The sequence below is a fragment of the Gopherus evgoodei genome, chromosome 1 (genome assembly GCF_007399415.2).
Source record: "Gopherus evgoodei ecotype Sinaloan lineage chromosome 1, rGopEvg1_v1.p, whole genome shotgun sequence".
Lineage (NCBI taxonomy): Eukaryota > Metazoa > Chordata > Testudines > Testudinidae > Gopherus > Gopherus evgoodei.
In genome coordinates this window covers 330,815,748-330,835,835 of record NC_044322.1, presented here as the reverse complement: position 1 = coordinate 330,835,835, position 20,088 = coordinate 330,815,748, and the positions used below count along the sequence as shown (strand labels likewise).

Sequence of the window (20,088 nt, the reverse complement as noted above, 5' to 3'; positions counted from 1 at the left end):
AACTTTTTTCTGATGACCAGTTACGCATCTGGAAGGCTCTGGTCAATTTCACTTTCTCCTTACAGGCAGAAAGTTAAATTGACAAGAACTCTCAAAGTAGACTCAGCTGGACGCTGAGTTCTCCCCACTCCCCAACTGCCTAAGAATTGGGAAGCACAGCCTCCCCATCTCCCTTCAGCCTAGATGAAATCTGCTCCTCGGTTGTATACCTGTACGGCCTCTTGACAATTTCACTTTTGCTCTGACCACAGCCTTCAAATCAGCCAGGGGTTCAGTCATTTACATTTTCCAGAAAGACTGAAATTTTCCCACAGAAAATTTTGATTTTAAGAAAAGGAGATTGAATATTTCCTGGTCAGGAATTTTCTTCAAAATATAATCTTAAATATATGCTTAACTTTTTGCAGGACTGGGGTCTAAGTAAGATCCAGTTTTCCTTGAAAGGAAATGGGGGCCTCATCCAGCACCAACTGAAGTCCCATTGACTTCAATGGGCATTGCATCAGGCTGAAGAGGATTCATAGTTTTTTTAAGGCCAGAAGGGAGCATTAGATAATCCTGTTGGACTTCATATATACCAAGCCATAACATATCATGATTAAATGATATTTCACAGAAAGACACCAGTCTTCATATGAACACTTCATGAGACAATCAGTCTTCCTTAGTGACCAAATTCCTATTTTCTTCAGAGCCTCTAAATTTCTTTCAGTAATGTGATCATCCAATTATTATTTTTCATCCAGACATGACAACAGTGTTGTACAGCTATTTGGTAGTTACGGCATTTTGTGAGGCTGCTGTTTTTTTCCTCCCCGTGTTAATTATGTGGATGTATTTTTTGTTGGGAGGTGCAAACAGAATGAAATACACACCTCTTACTCTTTTATAAATCCAAATAAAACAAAACAATATTGTACATTAGCCACTTATCCTCTGATTCAGATTTATACAATTATTCACTAAAGCACTCAAATATTTATCTTCAGATCTTTTGTGGTCCATCACCAGGAGTGATGATAAAAACAAATATTTTGATGTTGCCACTTTCCTGATATCTCAACTGCATAATATCTATCACTATTATGCCAAAAGAAAAGTTAAAGGTTTGAATAAACTATTCTACATGTGTTGAGGATGCCTGTAGAAGACATCATTTTGAAGGGGTCCTTTTAAAATGTACCCTCCTTAACCAATTCTATACTTCAGCAAGTTCATATTCCAAGCATCTTGTGTTAAAATATCTTCTAATCCATGCTCTATGACATCCCAAGTATGGTCAAAGATTTTTTTAACCACATCCATATATTCAGTCAAGCATTTCATTATCTGGATATAAATACTTGTTCAGAAAAGGTGGCCCCCATTATTTAAGAGAAATGGAGTGGCAGGCATATTGTGCACTCAAGTATATAGTGGCAGAATTCTAATTTCTACTATGTGTCGAAATAAGCCATCATCACCAAAACAAAGATAAATGTGGAAGAAAAAAAAACTATGTAATAGAGAGGAAGTTTATCCTCCAAGATATCAGCTAGATATAATTATTTAAGAGTCTTAGGAGCTTCACTGTTCCTTCTCCATTGGTTGCATCCTGCAGACCAATTTCTTATAATAATTACATTAAATATTTTTTCAAGGTAATAGCATAAGATAGCATAGCATAAGATAGCAATGGGCTAGTTCCTGAACACAATTTGACTCACAAAAAAAGCTAGATAATTACTGTCTGTTACATTGTTATTTGCAGGTATTGTTCTTATTCCTTTCAGCTTCCAGTCCCCAAAACAAGCTTGCATTTCAGATGTTATTTTCTCAGCTACCATGACTGCATACACACTCTTCAGTATTTGGAGTGGAGCTGGACAAAATGGATTTTTTTTTGTTTGTTTGTGGGCAATTAAAAAAAAATTTCATTTCAACAACAAAAAATATTATGTTTAGACTGATCATTTTTAAGCATTCGGGGGGCTAGAATAAAATTAAAAAAAAACTGAAACAAAAAGTCATTTCAAACCAAGAAAAAAAAAATGTTTTCTTTCAAAAATGTCTAAATGACAAGTTTGATTTTGTTTAGTTTTTTATTATTTTAACTAAAGCAAACATATCTGGTGAAACTGACAAAAACTTTTACCCAGTTCTAATCTGGAATTGCAGATGGCAGCAAAAGTTAGTCTTTTAATTTATCTGCCTCAATCAAGGGTTAAGGACAATTCTTGAATGAATGCTACGGTAACCTAGTGGGTTAACACCATGTCACAGTGCATCTTCACAGTACTGAAGAATTTTAAATCTTTCTACAGTATTTTTGATCCCCTTAACATTATGTAAAAATATTCCTGAGCCACACTCCTTACAGTTGGTATGAACCTTCAGTCACAGTTCTCACACAAGATCTTTTTTCCCCAAAGGATATAAATTGTAATATCTGCCTCATTTTACATAGTGATCAGACTTGACATACTGGTACTTCTTTTGGCTCAAACATATAAACCAAGTCTGTATCATGTCTATACGTATAAAAAGAGAAAAAAACACCATCAAATGAACGTTATTTAGGTTGCAAAGTCAAGAACTAGAAAATGAGGCAATGCTAGATTTAGGTTGCACAGGCAGCCCTAATTCTGCTCCCTTCCACATCTATCATGTGCACTGAATGAGGCAGGGATCATTCAGGGAAAATAAAAGGTATGTAAAAATTAAACACTGCTTCAGTGCATATACATGAAGAGAAGAATGAAGGTTGCACCAACAACTGTAAATCTGCCATTTCCTAACTTTTGAGTGCTTTACTTTGCAATCTTTTTGTATGTAATTTCCTAGAATTATTGTTTTAAAGGAAAAAGGTAAAAACAAATTCCATTATGTACAATTGTAACAGCTTAGATATAATGCATCATCAGTAGAGTTTGAACCATTTACCTTGGCACTACAACACAGACTATTACCATGTGAGCTACAGAGCCTACATTAGCTGGTAGCAAAAGGCTGTTATTCCAGAAGACAGGATGGACCACTCAGGCAATGTGCTATATCTGGGGGGTTGCTGAGAGGGGCCCAGCCCCCTATCCCACCTTTCCCCCACATACTCCTCATCCTAGATGGTGTCAACTGGGGCCACATGCTGAGTACCAGTGGGGAACACCCCCACTACAGATGCTCTGACATCTTTCAAGTGTTCCCACTACAGCATGTGCAGCAACATGATTTGAGGCAGAGCTGACAATATTTAGTTATTTTAGCATATTACCAAAGTTTTGCTGAGGAATGCAAGAAACAGAAGACAAGTGATGATTTTCAGTTTATATCTCAGCCAAAGCTGAATGGAATTTCATGGAAGAAAGACAAGGCACTTCTGTAGGCTAAGAGATATCCCCCTGTTAAATATCAAAAGCAAACAATTTAAGTGTGAAAACTTCTCAAAGAAGATGTCATAATTTTTTATCATCAAAGGTTTAGGGGATGCTCCCTTATAATAAACAAAGGCAAAAGTTAATGCAACATTAAAGTTACAAAAAAAATTTAAAAGCACAAAAGGAAGTAACAAGAGTCCTGTTGTAAGTAATTAACTAATATATATTTTCAGTGTGTGAGAAGTAGCTGATTAAATGAATAACTGCACACACTGCATGTGCAGCGTGGGTGACAATGTTAGAGAAGACTGAAGAGGGGGAGACTTCCTACCCATTCCCACTGAGATCAACAGGAGCAGAAGTGGACTCATTTTCTAGAAAATTTTCTCAAGGAGTAGTTTAATAAGGCAGTAATGTTATTTTACACTGGGAGAGATGTATTTTTCCCAAGCAGGAAAGAGAAAGGATCACATTTTTGAAAAAATGCCAAAAGGACATAGAAGCCTATGGATTGATCTACATGGGACAGCAACACTGGTATAACTTGAATCTGCTTTTAAAACCAATCTAGTTAAACTAGTGCAAAAACTTGTATGAAAATCTGACCTTAACTCCCTTAAATGATTCTGAAAGCTTTACCTGGGAATTTTTCTTACACAAGTTAATGTAAGAAAACTATGGAATACAAAATAATTGCACAGATATCCTGAAAAGACAGGGACTGCAAATTTCACACCTACTATTTTCATTAGTGTTATGGCAGGGGCTTTCGGGGATAATTTTATTGTGGTTGTATGTCAATATCACACACACACACACACTGTTCAGGTGTACCTCCTCTCAATGAGGCACTCTAGATTAAGGAGATGGTGCAGTTCTCATTCATACCTACAGGGCCGGCCTTAGGATTTATGGTGCCCTAGGCGAGATTATTAAACTGGTGCCCCTGTGCCTGATCTGCTCTTAGCAACACAAACATAAGCTTATAGTATTGGAAAACTTGCCACATTCACATTATTAAAACCAGTTAAACTTAATTAAACACACTGTAATGCTGATGGACTAGCATTAAAGAAGCAGCACTATAGAAAAAATTCTGATATGACAGAATGATGCAAATACTATATTTTTTTTAATTTATCAAAATTTTATTGGAAATTTATATGAAGAGGTATTGAAACAAAGATTTGTTTTTAATTAAAAGCAATCTTTCTGGCTTTTTTGGCTGCAAAATCAGTAATAATGTCATCGTATGACAAAGACAAAGTCGTGTCTTGATCGATCGCAAGAACGCAAGACCAGTCAAGCGTTCCTGACTCATTGTAAAGTGGAGATAGTTTTTAATGAGCTTTAGTTTTGAGAAACTCTGTTCTCCTGATGCTACTGTTACAGGAATTGTCAGTAGAATACGAGTGGCAATGTACACATTAGGATATATGTCAACAAGTTTGCGAGTATGAATAAACTGTACAATGTAAATCACCGATTTTGCATGTGGCAACATTGATGACAGTGTACTCAATTCTTCGTACAGTTCAAGTCCATTTAAATCAAAACTATCATCATGCTTCAGGAGGCTCTCTAGATTCTTGCACTTTGTCATTAGTTGCTCTTGTTTTCCTATTTCGTTGAATTTAGTTATGTCATACAAACTATCCAAACTGTTCATGGTGTACTTGCAAGGTATTAAACCTTTCATCAACAGCAGATACTGCTTTATCCATCACAACATTAAAAAATTCAACCTAAAATTTCTTTTCTGGATCGTCTATGGGCATGATCTGCTGTACAGATTCTTCACAAAGAAGTGTCCCTGGCCTTTTAAACTCATATTAACTATGTATTTACTTTATGAAAGTTGGAGAAAACATTGTGAAAACGTAAAACATTGGCTGCCCAACTTCTGGGCTGGCAAAAGTTATACTGACTCACAAGGGTAAAAAAAAGCAAGAGAATCTTAGTACAACATATGGTCACTCTATATCAGGGGTCGGCAACCTTTCAGAAGTGGTGTGCCAAGTTCACCTTAATTTAAGGTTTCTCGTGCCAGTAATACATTTTAATGTTTGTAGAAGGTTTCTCTCTATGTCTATATTATATAAATAAACTATTGTTATTATCTGAGGTCTTGGCCACCGGTCCTGCTCAGGCCACTGCCAGCTGAGTAAATGAAACCCCAACCGGCAGGGGGCTGGTGGCTGGAACTCTAGACAAGGATCCCAGGCCCTGCTCAGCCCGCTGCTGGTCTGGGGTTCTGACCACCAACTCCTGCCAGCCAGGATCCCGGCCGCCAACCCCCTCTCAGCCCGCTACCAGCCTGGGATTCTGCTCACCCAGGCTGGCAGGAGGCAGAGTGGGGCTGGCGGCTGAGCTCCTGACTGGCAAGGGGCCGGCAGCCGGAACCCCAGAGTAGCAGTAGGCTGAGTGCTGCTGGCACCCCAGACTGGCAGCAGACTGAGCCACTCAACCCCCCACCGGCCCTGCTCAGCCTGCCACCAGCCCACTCAGCCCACCACCAGCCCACTCAGCCCGCTGCCGGCTGAATGAATGGAACCCCAGGCTGACAGCAGGTTAAGTGGTTCAGCTGGCCTGCTCAGCCCACTGCCAGCCTGGGGTTCCTTGGGGGTCCCCAGGCCAGCAGCAGGTGCTGAGTGGGGCCGATGGCTGGTATTCCAGCTGGCAATAGGGCAGCAGCCGGAACCCCAGAGCAGTGATGGGCTGAGCCGCTCAGCCTGCTGCTGCATACCATCAAAAATCAGCTCACCTGCCACCTTTGACATGTGTGCCGTAGGTTGCCGAACCCTGCTTTATACACTAGTAAGGAGATGAGCATATTACAGTTGTTGGAGGGCTCTTATCAGGAGTAACAGGCTATAGGAAAGTCAGTCAACATTTTTTGTTTCTCTGATGAAAACTGACCCACTCCGTCTCAAACCAAACCTGTCACTAATAATTGTCAACAACTTAATTTTCTGTTTTTGGCTAAGATATTGATTTAAAAAAAAAAATATTGAAATTGGGTTCAGGATTGTTAGCAAGAATTTTTGGCAAACAAAGTTGTTAAATGACAATCTAAATGGCAACACAGTACTGCTTTCATGCTTGGCTCACCCCCCAGCCTGCTGGTCCAACAGCTGCAGTAGAGGAGGAGATAGGTGGAAAACTGCAGGACCCCAAAATCCACCTCTTGGGGTGCAGAGTTGCAACAGCAGCAGCAAACCCTCAGGTCCAATCACACGCCAATGGGCACCACCACCAGCCTTATGGACCATGGTGAAGTTAGCACAGTATCTGATCTCAGGGACGGGGCACCCATGGAGCCACAGCAGCTCATCCTGCCCTGTGAAGCTCCCCCCGGATGAGATGGATCGCTGGCAGCTGCCAGCCCGGGGGAGAGGCGCTCCCCAGCTAGGGTGGCCAGATCCAGATGTCCTGATTTTATAGGGTCAGTCCCGATATTTGGGGCTTTGTCTTATATAGGCATCAATTACCCCCACCTAGAGTGACCAGACAGAAAAAGTGTGTAAAATCAGGACAGGGATGGGTGGGGGTGGGGGGGTAAAAGGAGCTTATATAAGAAAAAGACCCCAAAATTGGGACTGTCCCTATAAAATAGGGATATCTGCTCACTGTACCCCAAACCCCTATCCTGATTTTTCACACATCTGGCTAATCCTAACCCAGCCCTGTGTGACATTCCAATTCTGGCTGCCTGCAGAGGAAGTGAGTTACTTTCACTTTCATTCCTCAGCAGGCAGCCAGCCAGCCTCCCCTCCCCACCAGCACCTCACTCAACCCAGCCCTGACGGAGGGGAGGGAGGCGGGAGAGAGGGGTGCTACAGAGCCTGCCTCGCCTCACCTCAGCTGGGGGGAAAGAGTCACACTCACAGGTGAGCTCCTTTCCCAACCCCTACCCCTCCCCTTCCCAGAGACCCCAGCAGCCAATCCCATTCCTCAGACTGTGCTGCATTCGGCTCTCTCTAGGACCCAGCAGCCCTGCTTCTACACTGTCTGGGCTGCCTGCAGAGTGGTGCCCCCAGGGAGAGTGAGGCCCTACGCAGCTGCCTATTCTTCCTATGCCTAAGGACGGCCCTGCATACCTAAATGAATGTCCTAGAAGCCGGGGCTCATTAGGTTTTGATAAAGTTTCAGAGATGCTCACTGAACATGTTCAGAAGATATTTTTCCATTCATTTTACTTTTAATGGTTTTTTTTTCGCCTAAGGTTGACTAAGAAACATTCTCATGAAGATCTAGCTACATGCCAAAGAGAGTTTCTTTATTCACCCAATTCTGAGATACTACTCAGCAGGAGATTTTAAAAATATATATTTTCAGAGGTGCTGAGCACATGTAGCTTCGATAAACTTTTACATCGCCGTTCAATAGCTCTAAATTTCAAACCAATTAATTATTTTTTAAAATTGTCTTTATGCTTTTCTTCTTTTATAACTCAAATGACTTAAATTTTCCTCACTCCATAGAAAAGGTATAGCAAGCTTCATCCCCAAGAGAGATACAGCTTAAAAATAGTATTAGAAAAAGGGTTAGTTTCCATGAAGACTGCAAGTAGCATTAACCATAGCATTCACTATCATTTTGTGGAACTGTACTTAAAAATTGCGCACATATTAATTCTCATAGTATTTATCATTCAGGAAAGGGAGATTAGACCATGAAGATTTTGGACTACAGTAAAATCAGTTTTCTCCTCAGTAAAGCCAAAAATCAAACAAATCAAAGACAAACTTTTTTGTTTGATTCACAGATAGATTAGTTTAGGAAAACATACACCTTTCAACTTTGGACTCTGAGGCAATATCCAAAGCCAAACAATTTATATTAAGAACTTGCCTTTAAACCATTTTTTTAAATTGTTATTTTAACTACACTTTTAAACCCCAGACCTCTGCCAAAAATATAATTTCTGGTCCGAGGAACCAGTGAACATTACATGTCCAACTGCTTCAGCACAAGGCTGGAAACAAATGCTGGAATATCTGTGGAATCTGGGAATGGAAGTTTTCCCAACAATGTAGAGCACTTATTTCTATCTCTGATTTTTCATAAGATTTCATATATTAAAATTGAGTGATTCCAATCACCATAATGCCCCTCTCCTTACCTTCCTCCTCCATACTTATGTGATGGCCTCGTTTTAGTGAGAACTAAAACTAAAAAAAAGCTAGAACTGGTTCAACACTGTTTGAACATTTAAATTCTGAACTGCTATTTAATTCAACCTGTTTAATTCCTGTCTCCTTGTTATGTGTGAACATTCAAGCAAACAGAATTGTTTGTAAACATTTTTGGAACTAGACTGAATGTATGAATACCTATTTTTCATGTGAACAAGAATATTTGCTATTTGCCAATAACCTGTTTTAAAATATTAATTATCTCATCAAGAAGCAGAAATAATTTCATTTCACCAATCGCAAACCATGAACAGAGAACAATCCAACTGAAGTCTGCTACCAAACCAGAGAGTTCCTCCAAGCTATTCAACATATATATTAAAAGAAATCAGAACAAAAGACGGCTACATTCTCAACAACCATTATTTGTAAAGAGTAATTTGACCAGCTCTAATCACACATTATACATCAAATGATATAATTTATTTGTAGTATTATAGTGGCACTTAGAGGCCAATTAGGATCAGAGGTCTGTTGTGGTAAACATTATGAACACAAACATATAGTCCCTACCACAAGTATCTTACAAAGCATTCATGTCGCTTAATCCTAAAACGAGAATACTGGGTGCTATAACAGCAATGCTGGGATTGAAATTAGTAAGGAGAGAGAGGAACACCAGAAAAATCTCTTTTCCTAAATTATGTGCTATATTTATTTCCTGTCCTCTACTATACGTTGTGTTTTTGAGTATCAACTAGGTAAAGTCCCAGTTGTCAGCAAAACTGAAGTCAGTGTGCCTCTCTGACACAGCCTTCTGTCCCAGCTCTCTGACATCGTAAGAAGTAGGTTTCCACATTTAAGAGGTATTAAAACTCAGTTAATGTAAGTGAATGAAATCTGAAAAAAAATAAGTTTCAGTGCTCTCTTCATTTAATTAAGCTGTTCTAAGGCCTCATAAATTTGAAAATAGATAAATGAAGCCAAGTTACAATCTTGCAACTTTGCTCTCCTCCCCCACATAAAGGAAATCTCTCAGTGTTAGCTTTTTGGAAATTACCAGTCTCTCATTAACTCACACAAGTTCTAAATTAGATTTACAGTACACCAGCAGTCCTTGTTTAAAATATTGGTAACACAGACATATAATTTTAACAGGTGATAATTGCTTTGATAATAGTTTGGGTCCATTTTAGTTTGTATTAATTCTTTCTATTACACTTCTGCATATAACAAACTCCTGCAGCCACTAAAACCAGTACACTATACACTTTTCAGTGTATCTACGTATATTTTATACATAGATACAAAAACTGCACACAAGATAAAGGTTTAAGCTGCTGCGGGAATTTACAATATACCGAAGTTTAAAATAAAAAGAGCAAGATTAGGATCACAGAAATTTTACCCCATCCATGATTTTTTTTATATAATGGAAATATTTTTAAACGAACTACTCAATTTCAGATTTAACTATACAATTGTACTTCAAGACACAGCAAAAAATTTAAAGTACATCAAAAGGAAGCCTACCAAATAATCAGGCTTCACAAGCCTTGGGAAGATCCAGGTGCTAAAGGAGCATTCCAGGAAGACAAAGCTACTGCAGAAAAGCTAAATGAATTTTTTGCATCTATCTTCCCTGCAAAGGACACGAGAGAGATACCTTCACCATTATTTTAGGTGACAAATCTGAGAAACTGTCCCAGATTGAGATGTCAATAGAGGAAAAAATCATAAATTAAATAATAAGTTGTCACCAGAGCCGGATGAAATTCATCCAAGACTTCTGAAGGAACTCAAATATGAAATTGCAGAACTGCTACCTGTGGTATGTAACATAGCACTTAAATCAGTCTTGGTAACAGATGACTGGCAGATAACTAATGTGATACCAATTTTGAAAACAGGCTTCAGAGGCACTCCTGGCAATTACAGGCCAATAGGCCTAACTTCAGTACCAGGCAAATTGATTGAAACTGTAACAAAGAACAGAATTGTGAGACACACAGATGAGCACAATATGCTGTAGAGAATCAACAGATTTCATAAAGGGAAATCATGCTTCACTAATCTATTAGAATTCTCTGAGGGTGTCAACAAACAGATAAGGATTATCTAGTGGATATAGCGTACTTAGGCGTTCAGAAAGCTTTTGACTAGGTCCCTCCCCAAAGGCTCTTAAGAAAACTAAGCAGGCATGTTATAACAGGGAAGGGCTTCTCTTGGATCAGAATTGGTTTCAAGACAGAAAACAAAGGGTAGGAATAAATGGTCAACTTTCATAATGGCAAGAGGAAAATGGTGGAGTCCCCCAAAGATCTGTACTCGGACCAGTGCCATTCAGCAGATTCATAAATGATTTGGAAAGCGAACTGTGAAGAGATACAAAGGCATCTCATAAAACTAAGTGACTGGGAAAGGAAGTGGCAGATGAAATTCAAGGTTGCTAAATGCAAAGTACTGCACACTGGAAAACATCATCCCAACTATACATTCAAAATGATGGGGTCTAAATTAGCTGTTGCTACTCAAGAAAGAGATCTTGGGACTCACTGCATGATAGTTCTCTGAAAACATTCCCTCCATGAGCAGTGGCAGTCAAAAAAGCTAACTATGTTAGGAACCATTTGGAAAGGGATAGATAATAAATCAGAAAATATAATGCCACTATATAAATCCATAGCACACCCACATCTGGAATATTATATGCAGTTCTGGTCACCATATCTCAAAAAAAGGTATATTAGAACTGAAAAAAGTACAGAGAAAGGCAACAAAAATTATTAAGGGTGTGGAACAGCTTCTATACAAGGAGGGATTAAAAAGATTGGGATAGTTCAGTTCAGGAAAAAAGATGACTGAGGAGAGATATGATAGAGGTCTATAAAATCATGAATAGTGTGGAGAAAGTGAATAAGGTGGTGTTATTTCATCCTTCACATAACATAAGAATCAGGGGTCATCCAATGAAAGTTAACTGAAGGACAAAACTACTGCTGGGCTCAAAAAATAATTAGATAAGTTCATAGAGGATAGGTCCATCAGTGCTCTGAGTGACCTTAAATATCTCACTGTTAGAAGCTGGATCACTTGATAAATTTCCCTGTTCTGTTCCCTCTCTCTGAAGCATTTGTCACCGGCCACTGTTGAAAGACCGGCTGCTGAGCCAGATGGACCATTAGTCTGACCCAGTATGGCTATTTTTATGTTCTCATGTATATGTTTTAGTGTCAATGTGTTGATGGCATAGAGCTTTTGGTCCTATGCCTAATAATTCATTTCAGATATGTTATTAAACTGTAGAGCACTGCTTTAATGACTTACTAGTAAATTTCAAGACAAAATCTGCACAGCAGCAAACTGTAATTCTTGCCAGCCTTGCAGAACATAGCTGCACTGTGCAATATCAAACATAAGATTTAGGAACAGGCAGATGAGAATCTAACCTAGTGGTGGGCAATCTGCAGGTGGCCCATCAGGGTAATCTGACTGCAGGCTGCAAGACATTTTGCTGACATCGACTGTCTGCAGGCACGGCCCTCCGCAGCTCCCAGTGGCTACGGTTCGCCATTCCCAGCCAATACGAGCTGCAGGAAGCAGTGGGCCTGTGGACGGTAATCAGCAAAATGTCACACCGCCCACAGTCAAGTTACCCTGTCGAACTGCAGGTTGCCCACCACTGATCTAACCCATTCAGTCAAAGAACTGCCTCACAGTGCTTCCTATACTACTTGGAAAACATTCTACTGCATACTAAAATTGAGTGAGCACAGGATGTCCAACTCAACAAAAGACCACTAGTATTGGTGGTCTAAGATAAGATTTTAAGGGAAACTCTCAACTTGAATGTTTTTTCAATTTACTAATTTCAAAAAATTCCAATTTCTGATAAAATATTCTCTAATCAGCATGTAGAGAATATTTTGATTTGATATTTGTTGATGTCCCTTTAAAAAGCCCAGCTGAGAATGGAAAGTCAGGCACACTCAGGAAAGTACTTAAATCTGTGCTTAACCTTAAAGATGTGTTTAAGAGCTTTCCTGAAATGAGGTGCAGGTAAACATGATATTTTTACTATTCTGAATTGGGGCCTAGGTGAGTAAACTAAAAGGGCATACACAGAATTTACAGACTGGAAGAAAAATGATTGCTGGAACTAACAATGAAATTAGAATGGGAGAAGAACTATCCTCCAATTTCTATGTGAAAGTATTTTTGTGTGCTTTGTGGCAAAAGTAATACAACATGCACAATTTACATGTTAGGGACACACAACAAAGGACAAAAATGGAAAAAAAATAGGTAAGTACCTTATGTAGTTTTTCAAATTTTCATTAATTATTTATCTGTAGAACCTATGACAAATGTATATTCAAATGGACATCCAGCAAAATTTAGACAAAAATTTCTGTATGATTGTTTGCTTACCTCTGAGGGGGAATATAAGGAGCAGATACTGTTGGCATAGCTGTACAGGGTTCAACCACTGATTTCTTGGCCTTTTTTGCCTTTTTTCTGACTTTTGATGTAGACCTTGGAGTTCTGACTGATCCCTCTTTTCTACACACACCATTTTTCATGTCAGCTTCTCCATAAATATTTAGAGGTCGCCGTATACAACCTGGTGGAGTATGTACATCACAATAGGCCGTCTTTTTTACAGAGAATGTTGTCCCACTGCCAGTTAATTCTTTCACAGGTTCCATTTTCATATACAAACCAGCCTTTTGAGCACATGTCACATGGAATGCTGTGTAACAGTTTGCTTTGTGGCACTGGATGCAGGCACCAACGCCTTTCTGTTTACAGAGGTAGCATGTTAACTTCCATCTGGCTGGGGGAATGTTTCTGACACCATCAATTGGCTCAATAAAAACTGTATTGGCAAATCCAACTTCTGGAATCCACAAAGCACACACAACATGACCCCAGCGGTCATCATCAGTCTTTTTAAAGGCACCTCCCTTGTTTGGGCACAGCACACAGTCTACAGGCCGCGAATGGGACTGCAGACAACGCCTGCAGAGCCACTGACCCTCAGGTATATATGGCACCCCATAGCACTCCTGATGCACTGCTAAATTACACATATCACAAAATAGGATTACATTGCTGTTCTGACATTCACCATCCATGCATATACAACATACTGCATCTTCATCAATTAAAGACTGATGGTCACCCTGTTTTTGGTTCTCACAGTAAGACTCTTTTTCAAACCTGTCCATAAGGAATTCAAACATATTTTGTGACACAACTGATACTCCATCACTTTTTCGCTTTTCATTTATTATTTCTAACCATGCATAATCTTCTTCATCCATGTCATACTCCACTTCGTTGTCAAGTTCTTCTGCTGACTTTTCAATGAATTTATAATAAATTGGAGGTCTCCGAGGGGCAGAAGGTGGACTGTACTCAACAATACGTACTTTTGGTTCTGGAAGAGGACTTGTTGTAGTAGGTGTACCATGCGCACTTGGAAGAGCTTCATTTTTCTTTTTCACTTTGTTATTTTTATGCCGCTTGGCTCTCAGACAAACAGGTGGTCTCTCACTATTTTCTTTATTGCTGTTGCATTCACTCATTTCTTGTGCTGTGAGATCATCCTCTAATATTATCTCTAATGGATCAAAAATACTGATCCTATGCAGGCGACCTTCAATTTCTATTTCAACCATCCTTTGAGCCTGAGCATATGTCAAAGTTTCTCGTGTAGGGGAGTGTTTAATACTGCACGGGGAAGAAGAATGCCTTGCTGCAGATACTCGATGGCATCTTCCTTTTCTCCTCATTTGGTAATGATTACCTAAAATTATAATCAGAGTTATGATGTTGCATTTTAAATATTTCTCTCACTTGCTAAAGTATAAAAATTAACACAGTAAAAAACAAGCACTAGTTTAAGCTTTGTACTATCCATGGACATGCAAGTCTTAAATTTATGCAATGTTTGTACTTGAAACAACTTAAATCGGACTACTCCTAACTTCCGAAGGCACACCAGTGAGCAACACATTTAGCATTACTCCAAATACAAATGTGTTGATAGATTGCTGGAATGAATTACACTTATTTCCTACATTAAAAAAAGTCCCTGAGAGACAAATTAATAAGAGTATAATGAATTTACAGAACCTATGGTTCTGCAAACCTACAGGGCCAATCAAACTATAGCAATTCAACACTGGCACAGAGAAATTGTTGCCCAGGCCCACCCACGAAAGGATCAAACTTGTGCCATAAGGTAACAGAAGTTGTCATTGTAATAGAAAATTACCATTGTTTTGTAGAATTAAAGGCCTCTATGCAAAGTCCTGGTTTCATTGTTAAAAGCTTATTCAGCAGCAGTCTGAGTAAGAAATATTCCAGAAATATTTTTGCATAGAAGGCAATTATGATCAGAAAAGTGACTATGTAAAAATTATATTTGCTTTAACAAATCTGACCTCAGTATGTATTCAGAATTCTATCTATCTGCTTACAGTCAGTATGTTTACACTTACCTAAAGTGAACCTCAAATATGCATGGTTTATGTTATTTCTTCATGTGTCTCACTATTTATATTGTAAACTTTTTGAGATAAGAAAACATGTAGCAGACAATTCCCAAGGTGTACTATCAGATAATCAACATAATCTTTCTCACTAAAATTATTATTACCACCATATGTTTTATTCAGCTCTGCATAGCCCATACGGCTATGGAAGAGCACATTCCATTACGGCCTACATAACACCAAGACAATTATGAATTAAGTTTTAATACCAATGCTTTTACCACTAGTGGAGAGACAAACTGAGCACTTTTAATTAATTTTAGCTCCCAGACTGGGTTTTGGGGGCTGCCAATTAGAAAAAATAAAATTCACTTTTAAAATTAACATTTGACCTGAAAGAAACCTCCATCGCTATATTCAAAGATTGATTCTCAAAAGTAAAATCAGCATTTTCTGACTTGCAGTGGAGTTGCTAAAATTCCATTAACTTCAAAATTATACACAGTCATCCTGGGATGGATTTGAACCTGTGACCCAGGAAAAGAAACACTCATTTTTAGCTTCAAGGTCTACTGGAATAAAGTATTGCACCTGTATCATAAAGGAAGCTGTGATAAGAAGATTGAAAAAATGGAAAACTAAGCATCCTGACCAGACTGGTCCATACACAGTTGGTAATCTGGAAAATTATCAAAAATAAAACTGATGGCTTCCGTGTTTGTATCTTTTTCAGCACAGGTCTGATCAGCTGACCAAATGAAAGACGATTTTCTCCCTGTCAGCTCTGCAAACTCAATCTGGCATCTGAAAGTCATGTTAATTACTTTATATTAATTTATCTTTAGAGCACTTTGAAAACCAGCTGTTAGATAGTAAGCAAGTCTCAACCCTACCAACAGCAAAGCTCTTGCTCCTCCTATAACTGATTTCTTAAGCGCCCATGGCCATCAATCTGACCTGCTAGCTAGACCATACCAGACCTGATCAAGTCAGGAATTATACATGATGGAGTGAGTACAGTACACAGAAAAATATTTCAGTCAGTATGCCTACCAAAACACTAGAGCAAATATAAATCAATTATCTGCCCACCAGTTCCACGATACTGCTATTTTCTTCATAAAAAGTTGAAACAAAATTTACAACCTATAAATTCAAAGGCAAACCTAAAATAAAATGTTTTGCTCACCTTCAGAAGTTATATGCACAAAAATCACATACCTGATGATTTGCAATACAAAGGCAAGATGAAATGTATCAAGCAGCCAATACCAGATCACATACCTTCCAGTATCTTCGCCCACCCATCCCCCAAAAAAGGCCTCATTTAACAACAAAAAAAAGGATCAGCCTGAATTAGTTTTCTTGGTTTTGTAGATGTAATATTGTGTTATTTAACAAACTGTGTGTTAAAGTTAAACACAACTGTATTAAAAATATGTTTCTAACACAAATCCAAAAAAGCAACATCCAGTGCACAGTCACTACAGGGTGACATCTGATTTCCACTGTGCTTAGGTAATGAACAAAAACAATACAGATTTTTCTCCTTTTGTGAATTTCCATGAAACTTTTAATAGAGGTGCTTGTGAGGATAAATATATTAAAAGACTGTGGAGTGCTCTGAGGTCTACTGATGAAAAGCACTATATTAAAGTTAAGTATTATTATTATTTGTCTGCAAAGCAACATTTCATTGAACATGTCAGTTTCCAGATGAACAGAACAGATGAATCCACTAATATTTGCTAAAGTAGGTCTAATAACTAGATATAAAGAGTGTGAAAATTTAATTTAATTCTAAATTTAGTTCCCATTATCTCACAAATTCTGGGGCAGGGAATATAAAATGGCCCCTCTAAATTTCAATAAAAATGTATATTTCTTTGTTCCCTTATAATGCTGTAAAGCCATTTATCAATTTGTTAGTGTAAGAGAACCTTGCACTGAAATTGACCCATTTAGTTTCATTTTTGTAAGATAATGATAAATAGCACAATAGGTAAAGAGTAAATAGTTTTTTTTTAAAAAAAATTCAATTTTAATAATCCAACATATGAATATTTGGAGCATTTTTATATAAAACCACCTATGTTTATATACAGCATAACCAGAGCTTCAAAGACCAATGACATTGATCATGGAGGTAACTGCGTATTACCTCAGACTGGAAAAGAAGGATAGACAGTGGCTATTATGACTGACTATCCAACATGGGTTCTCAAACTTTTTCTTTCTTCACCCCCTCACACGTTATAAACATTTCCCAGCCGACCTGTGCCGCCATAACTGTTTTTCTCCATATTCAGTAGATTAAAAGCCAGGGCTGGCATTGGGGGGTAGGCAAGCAGGACAATGGCTCAGGGCCCAACTCTACAGGCAGCTCTGCAAAGCTAAGTTGCTCAAGCTTTAGCTTCAATCCTGAGCAGCAGGGCTTGGACTTCAGCTTTCTTCCTCATGCCTCAGTGAGTTGGCCCTGCTCTCTGGTATATTTCGGTGGACCCCCTGAAACCTGCTTGTGGCTCCCTAGAGGGCCCCAGATGCCTGGTTAAGAACCACTGCTATAGAAGACACTGCCATTTGTCCATATCCTCGTCACTGTTCTTTCATATATTCCTGGGGTCGGCAACCTCTGGCACACGACTCGCCAGGGTAAGCACCCTGGCGGGCCTGGCCAGTCTGTTACGTGCTGTGTTGGCAGGTTCAGCCAACCACAGCTCCCACTGGCCACAGTTCACCGTTCCAGGCCAACGGGGGCATCGGGAAGCCGCAGCCACAATGTCCCTCGGCCCGCGGCGCTTCCCGTCGCCCCCATTGGCCCAGGACGGTGAACCGCGGCCAGTGGGAGTTGCGGTCAGCCGAACCTTCCAATGCAGCAGGTAAACAAACTGGACCAGCCTGCCAGGGTGCTTATCCTGGCAAGCCACATGCCAGAGGTTGACAACCCCTGATATATTCTAATATTGGAAAAAAACACAATCATGCGTATTGGTTTTCAGGCCAAAAAGCAATTTCTCAACTACAGTGACAACCAGTTGATAGAACAAGAGTATCTCAGAATGCAAGCAGCTTGCCTCCCAGACTTAGTGCAAATGTCATATATCCTAAATAAGGGAAGATGTCGACCACAAAGTGATGAAAAAAGGCACCTTCTAATAATGAGATTAGAACAATTATCATTTACGTGCTTAAGCACCTTCTCTTACATTTAGATTAGTTTTGGCCCAATCCGAAAATGGATGGCAACTTAGCATTTTACACTTAAAGGAAAACAGTAAAAATGTGTGTGAGGGAGAACACTACATGTGGAAGTAGTACTGAAATTATCATTCCTAATTTTGCATACGTCTAGTTTGGGTGAGTAAAAAATGCCTTTGAACCTAAAGCATAATAATAAGGGTTACTAACTTTACCATAAAACAGGAAGAATTCCTAATGTGTTACACAACTCAGGTTTGGGGCACTTCCCTCCTTTTAAAGCAGGATAAGATGAAGAAATGCTCTCCACAGAGCTATTGTTTTCCTTAGAACGACAATTTGTTGCAACAATTTCCATTGTCATGACAAAAAATGTGAAGATGCAGTTGTTTATGTGCAATGACAGTTATGGGGCTGAAGTATTGCTTGCTAAGAGAATAGGTGAGAGGAGAGCAGATTAAACCCATGGTGCAGCACTTGTGTGGACCTTTGTAAATGCTGCCAATTGGGTTTGCAAACCTGCAGTGAACCCTGCACTCACTTCTCTTCTTCTCCCTCATTTCTTTGTATTTGGTCCTTGGCTCTCTTGCTTCGTGGAAGAGAGATCTCCTATTCCATTTGTGGTTCTCAACAAGCATCCATCTGTGGACCACCGCAAAGAGATGGACACAAAGAAACTACCAAGGATTCTACAAACAGTCCATTACTACCAGTCAATAAGAGAGAGCAAGCAGAAATATTTCCACCATGCACCTGGAGAGAGAATACTAGCAGCCTCAGCCTTCAGAGTAAGATCACCCTCTCAAGTCTAGCCATATTGATGCACAGAAAATACAGTAGCTAAACCCTGAAGAATTAATTTGATCTCATCAATGACAATACCCATTTTAGGCCTGGGCTCTACCCAGCCTGATATCACCAAGCCTAACATTCCCTGGGTCTCCTGGAACCCAGCAAAGAGGTAACCAGCATCATTCTCCACTCTAGCTCCTTCTCCACCCTCCCAAAGGGCACACTCACCTAGGCTCTTCGAATGGTTTCTTCCCCAAGCTCCCTCCTCTCTCCCCCCATGCACACGCAATGGATGGTTCCTGCCCACGCCCCTTATCCCTCCCACACCCTGTTCCAATACGAACACTTCCTGCCCACGCCCATCACCGCTCTAGCCACACACACCCCCGCGCGCGAATGGTTCGTGCCCGCGCCCGTCACCCCCGCGCGAATAGTTCCTTCCCAGCCCAGTCAGCCCCAGCCCTTCCCGAGCCTCGCCCCACCCCCACCCCGACAATACTCGGCCCACCAACATGGCGTCCAACAAAACAGCTTGCGCTGCACCCTCCCCCGCCCGCTGTGCCGGGCCGCCTGCCCCGGCTCCCGCCACCAAGCCCCGCTCGCTAGGCCCGGCTCTGCCCGCCAGGCCGCACTCACGCTGTGGGAGCCGCCGGAGCGCGGCTGACAGACCCTCCTGCTCCTCGTCTCCGGGTCGACGCTGCGGCCGGTCTAATGGCGGAGGCGGCTCCACCGATGCGGCTCCCAGCAGCCCCGGGCGGCCAAGCGGGCGCTGGCGGTGCCGGGCTGCCGGCGGCGGGTGCGGGGCTCCTGCTCGGGCCGCGCGCGGCGCATTCGGGAGGCGCGGAGCTGGTCGCAGTCCGGCTGCGGGCTCGGCGCTCCGTCCTAGGGCTGAGAACCTCCCCTCCCCCCTCAGCACAAACAATGCGGCTTCACCACAGCGCTGCGCCGGCGGGGGGAGCGGGGGACGGGACGTGAGAACGCCAGTCCCAGGCACCGCCCCGCCGCCGTGGGGGAGGGGCCCTCCCAGGCCTGTGTTGCAAGGTGGGGAGGGGGCCCGCCCGCCCCGTGGTGCGGAACAGCGCCGCGCCGGCTGGGAGCGGCTCT

General features: G+C 40.7%; 1 protein-coding gene across 4 annotated transcripts in view; it reads right to left on the bottom strand.

The window, feature by feature from the left end:
* BRD1 (bromodomain containing 1) overlaps positions 1-19,766 on the bottom strand; it is a 112,101-nt gene extending 92,335 nt beyond the window's left edge. Inside the window, exons 1-2 of one of the 4 annotated variants that reach the window (XM_030549244.1) lie at positions 19,621-19,766; positions 12,923-14,303 (exon numbers count right to left, since the gene is read on the bottom strand). In XM_030549244.1, coding sequence (XP_030405104.1) covers positions 12,923-14,289 — 1,367 coding nt within the window. In that variant the 5' untranslated portion in view covers positions 14,290-14,303; positions 19,621-19,766. Of the gene's footprint in view, positions 1-12,922; positions 14,304-19,620 lie in introns of those variants that run through there. The other 3 variants (XM_030549243.1, XM_030549242.1, XM_030549246.1) reach the window with 3 other exon arrangements.
* Between the last annotated feature and the right edge of the window lie 322 nt (positions 19,767-20,088).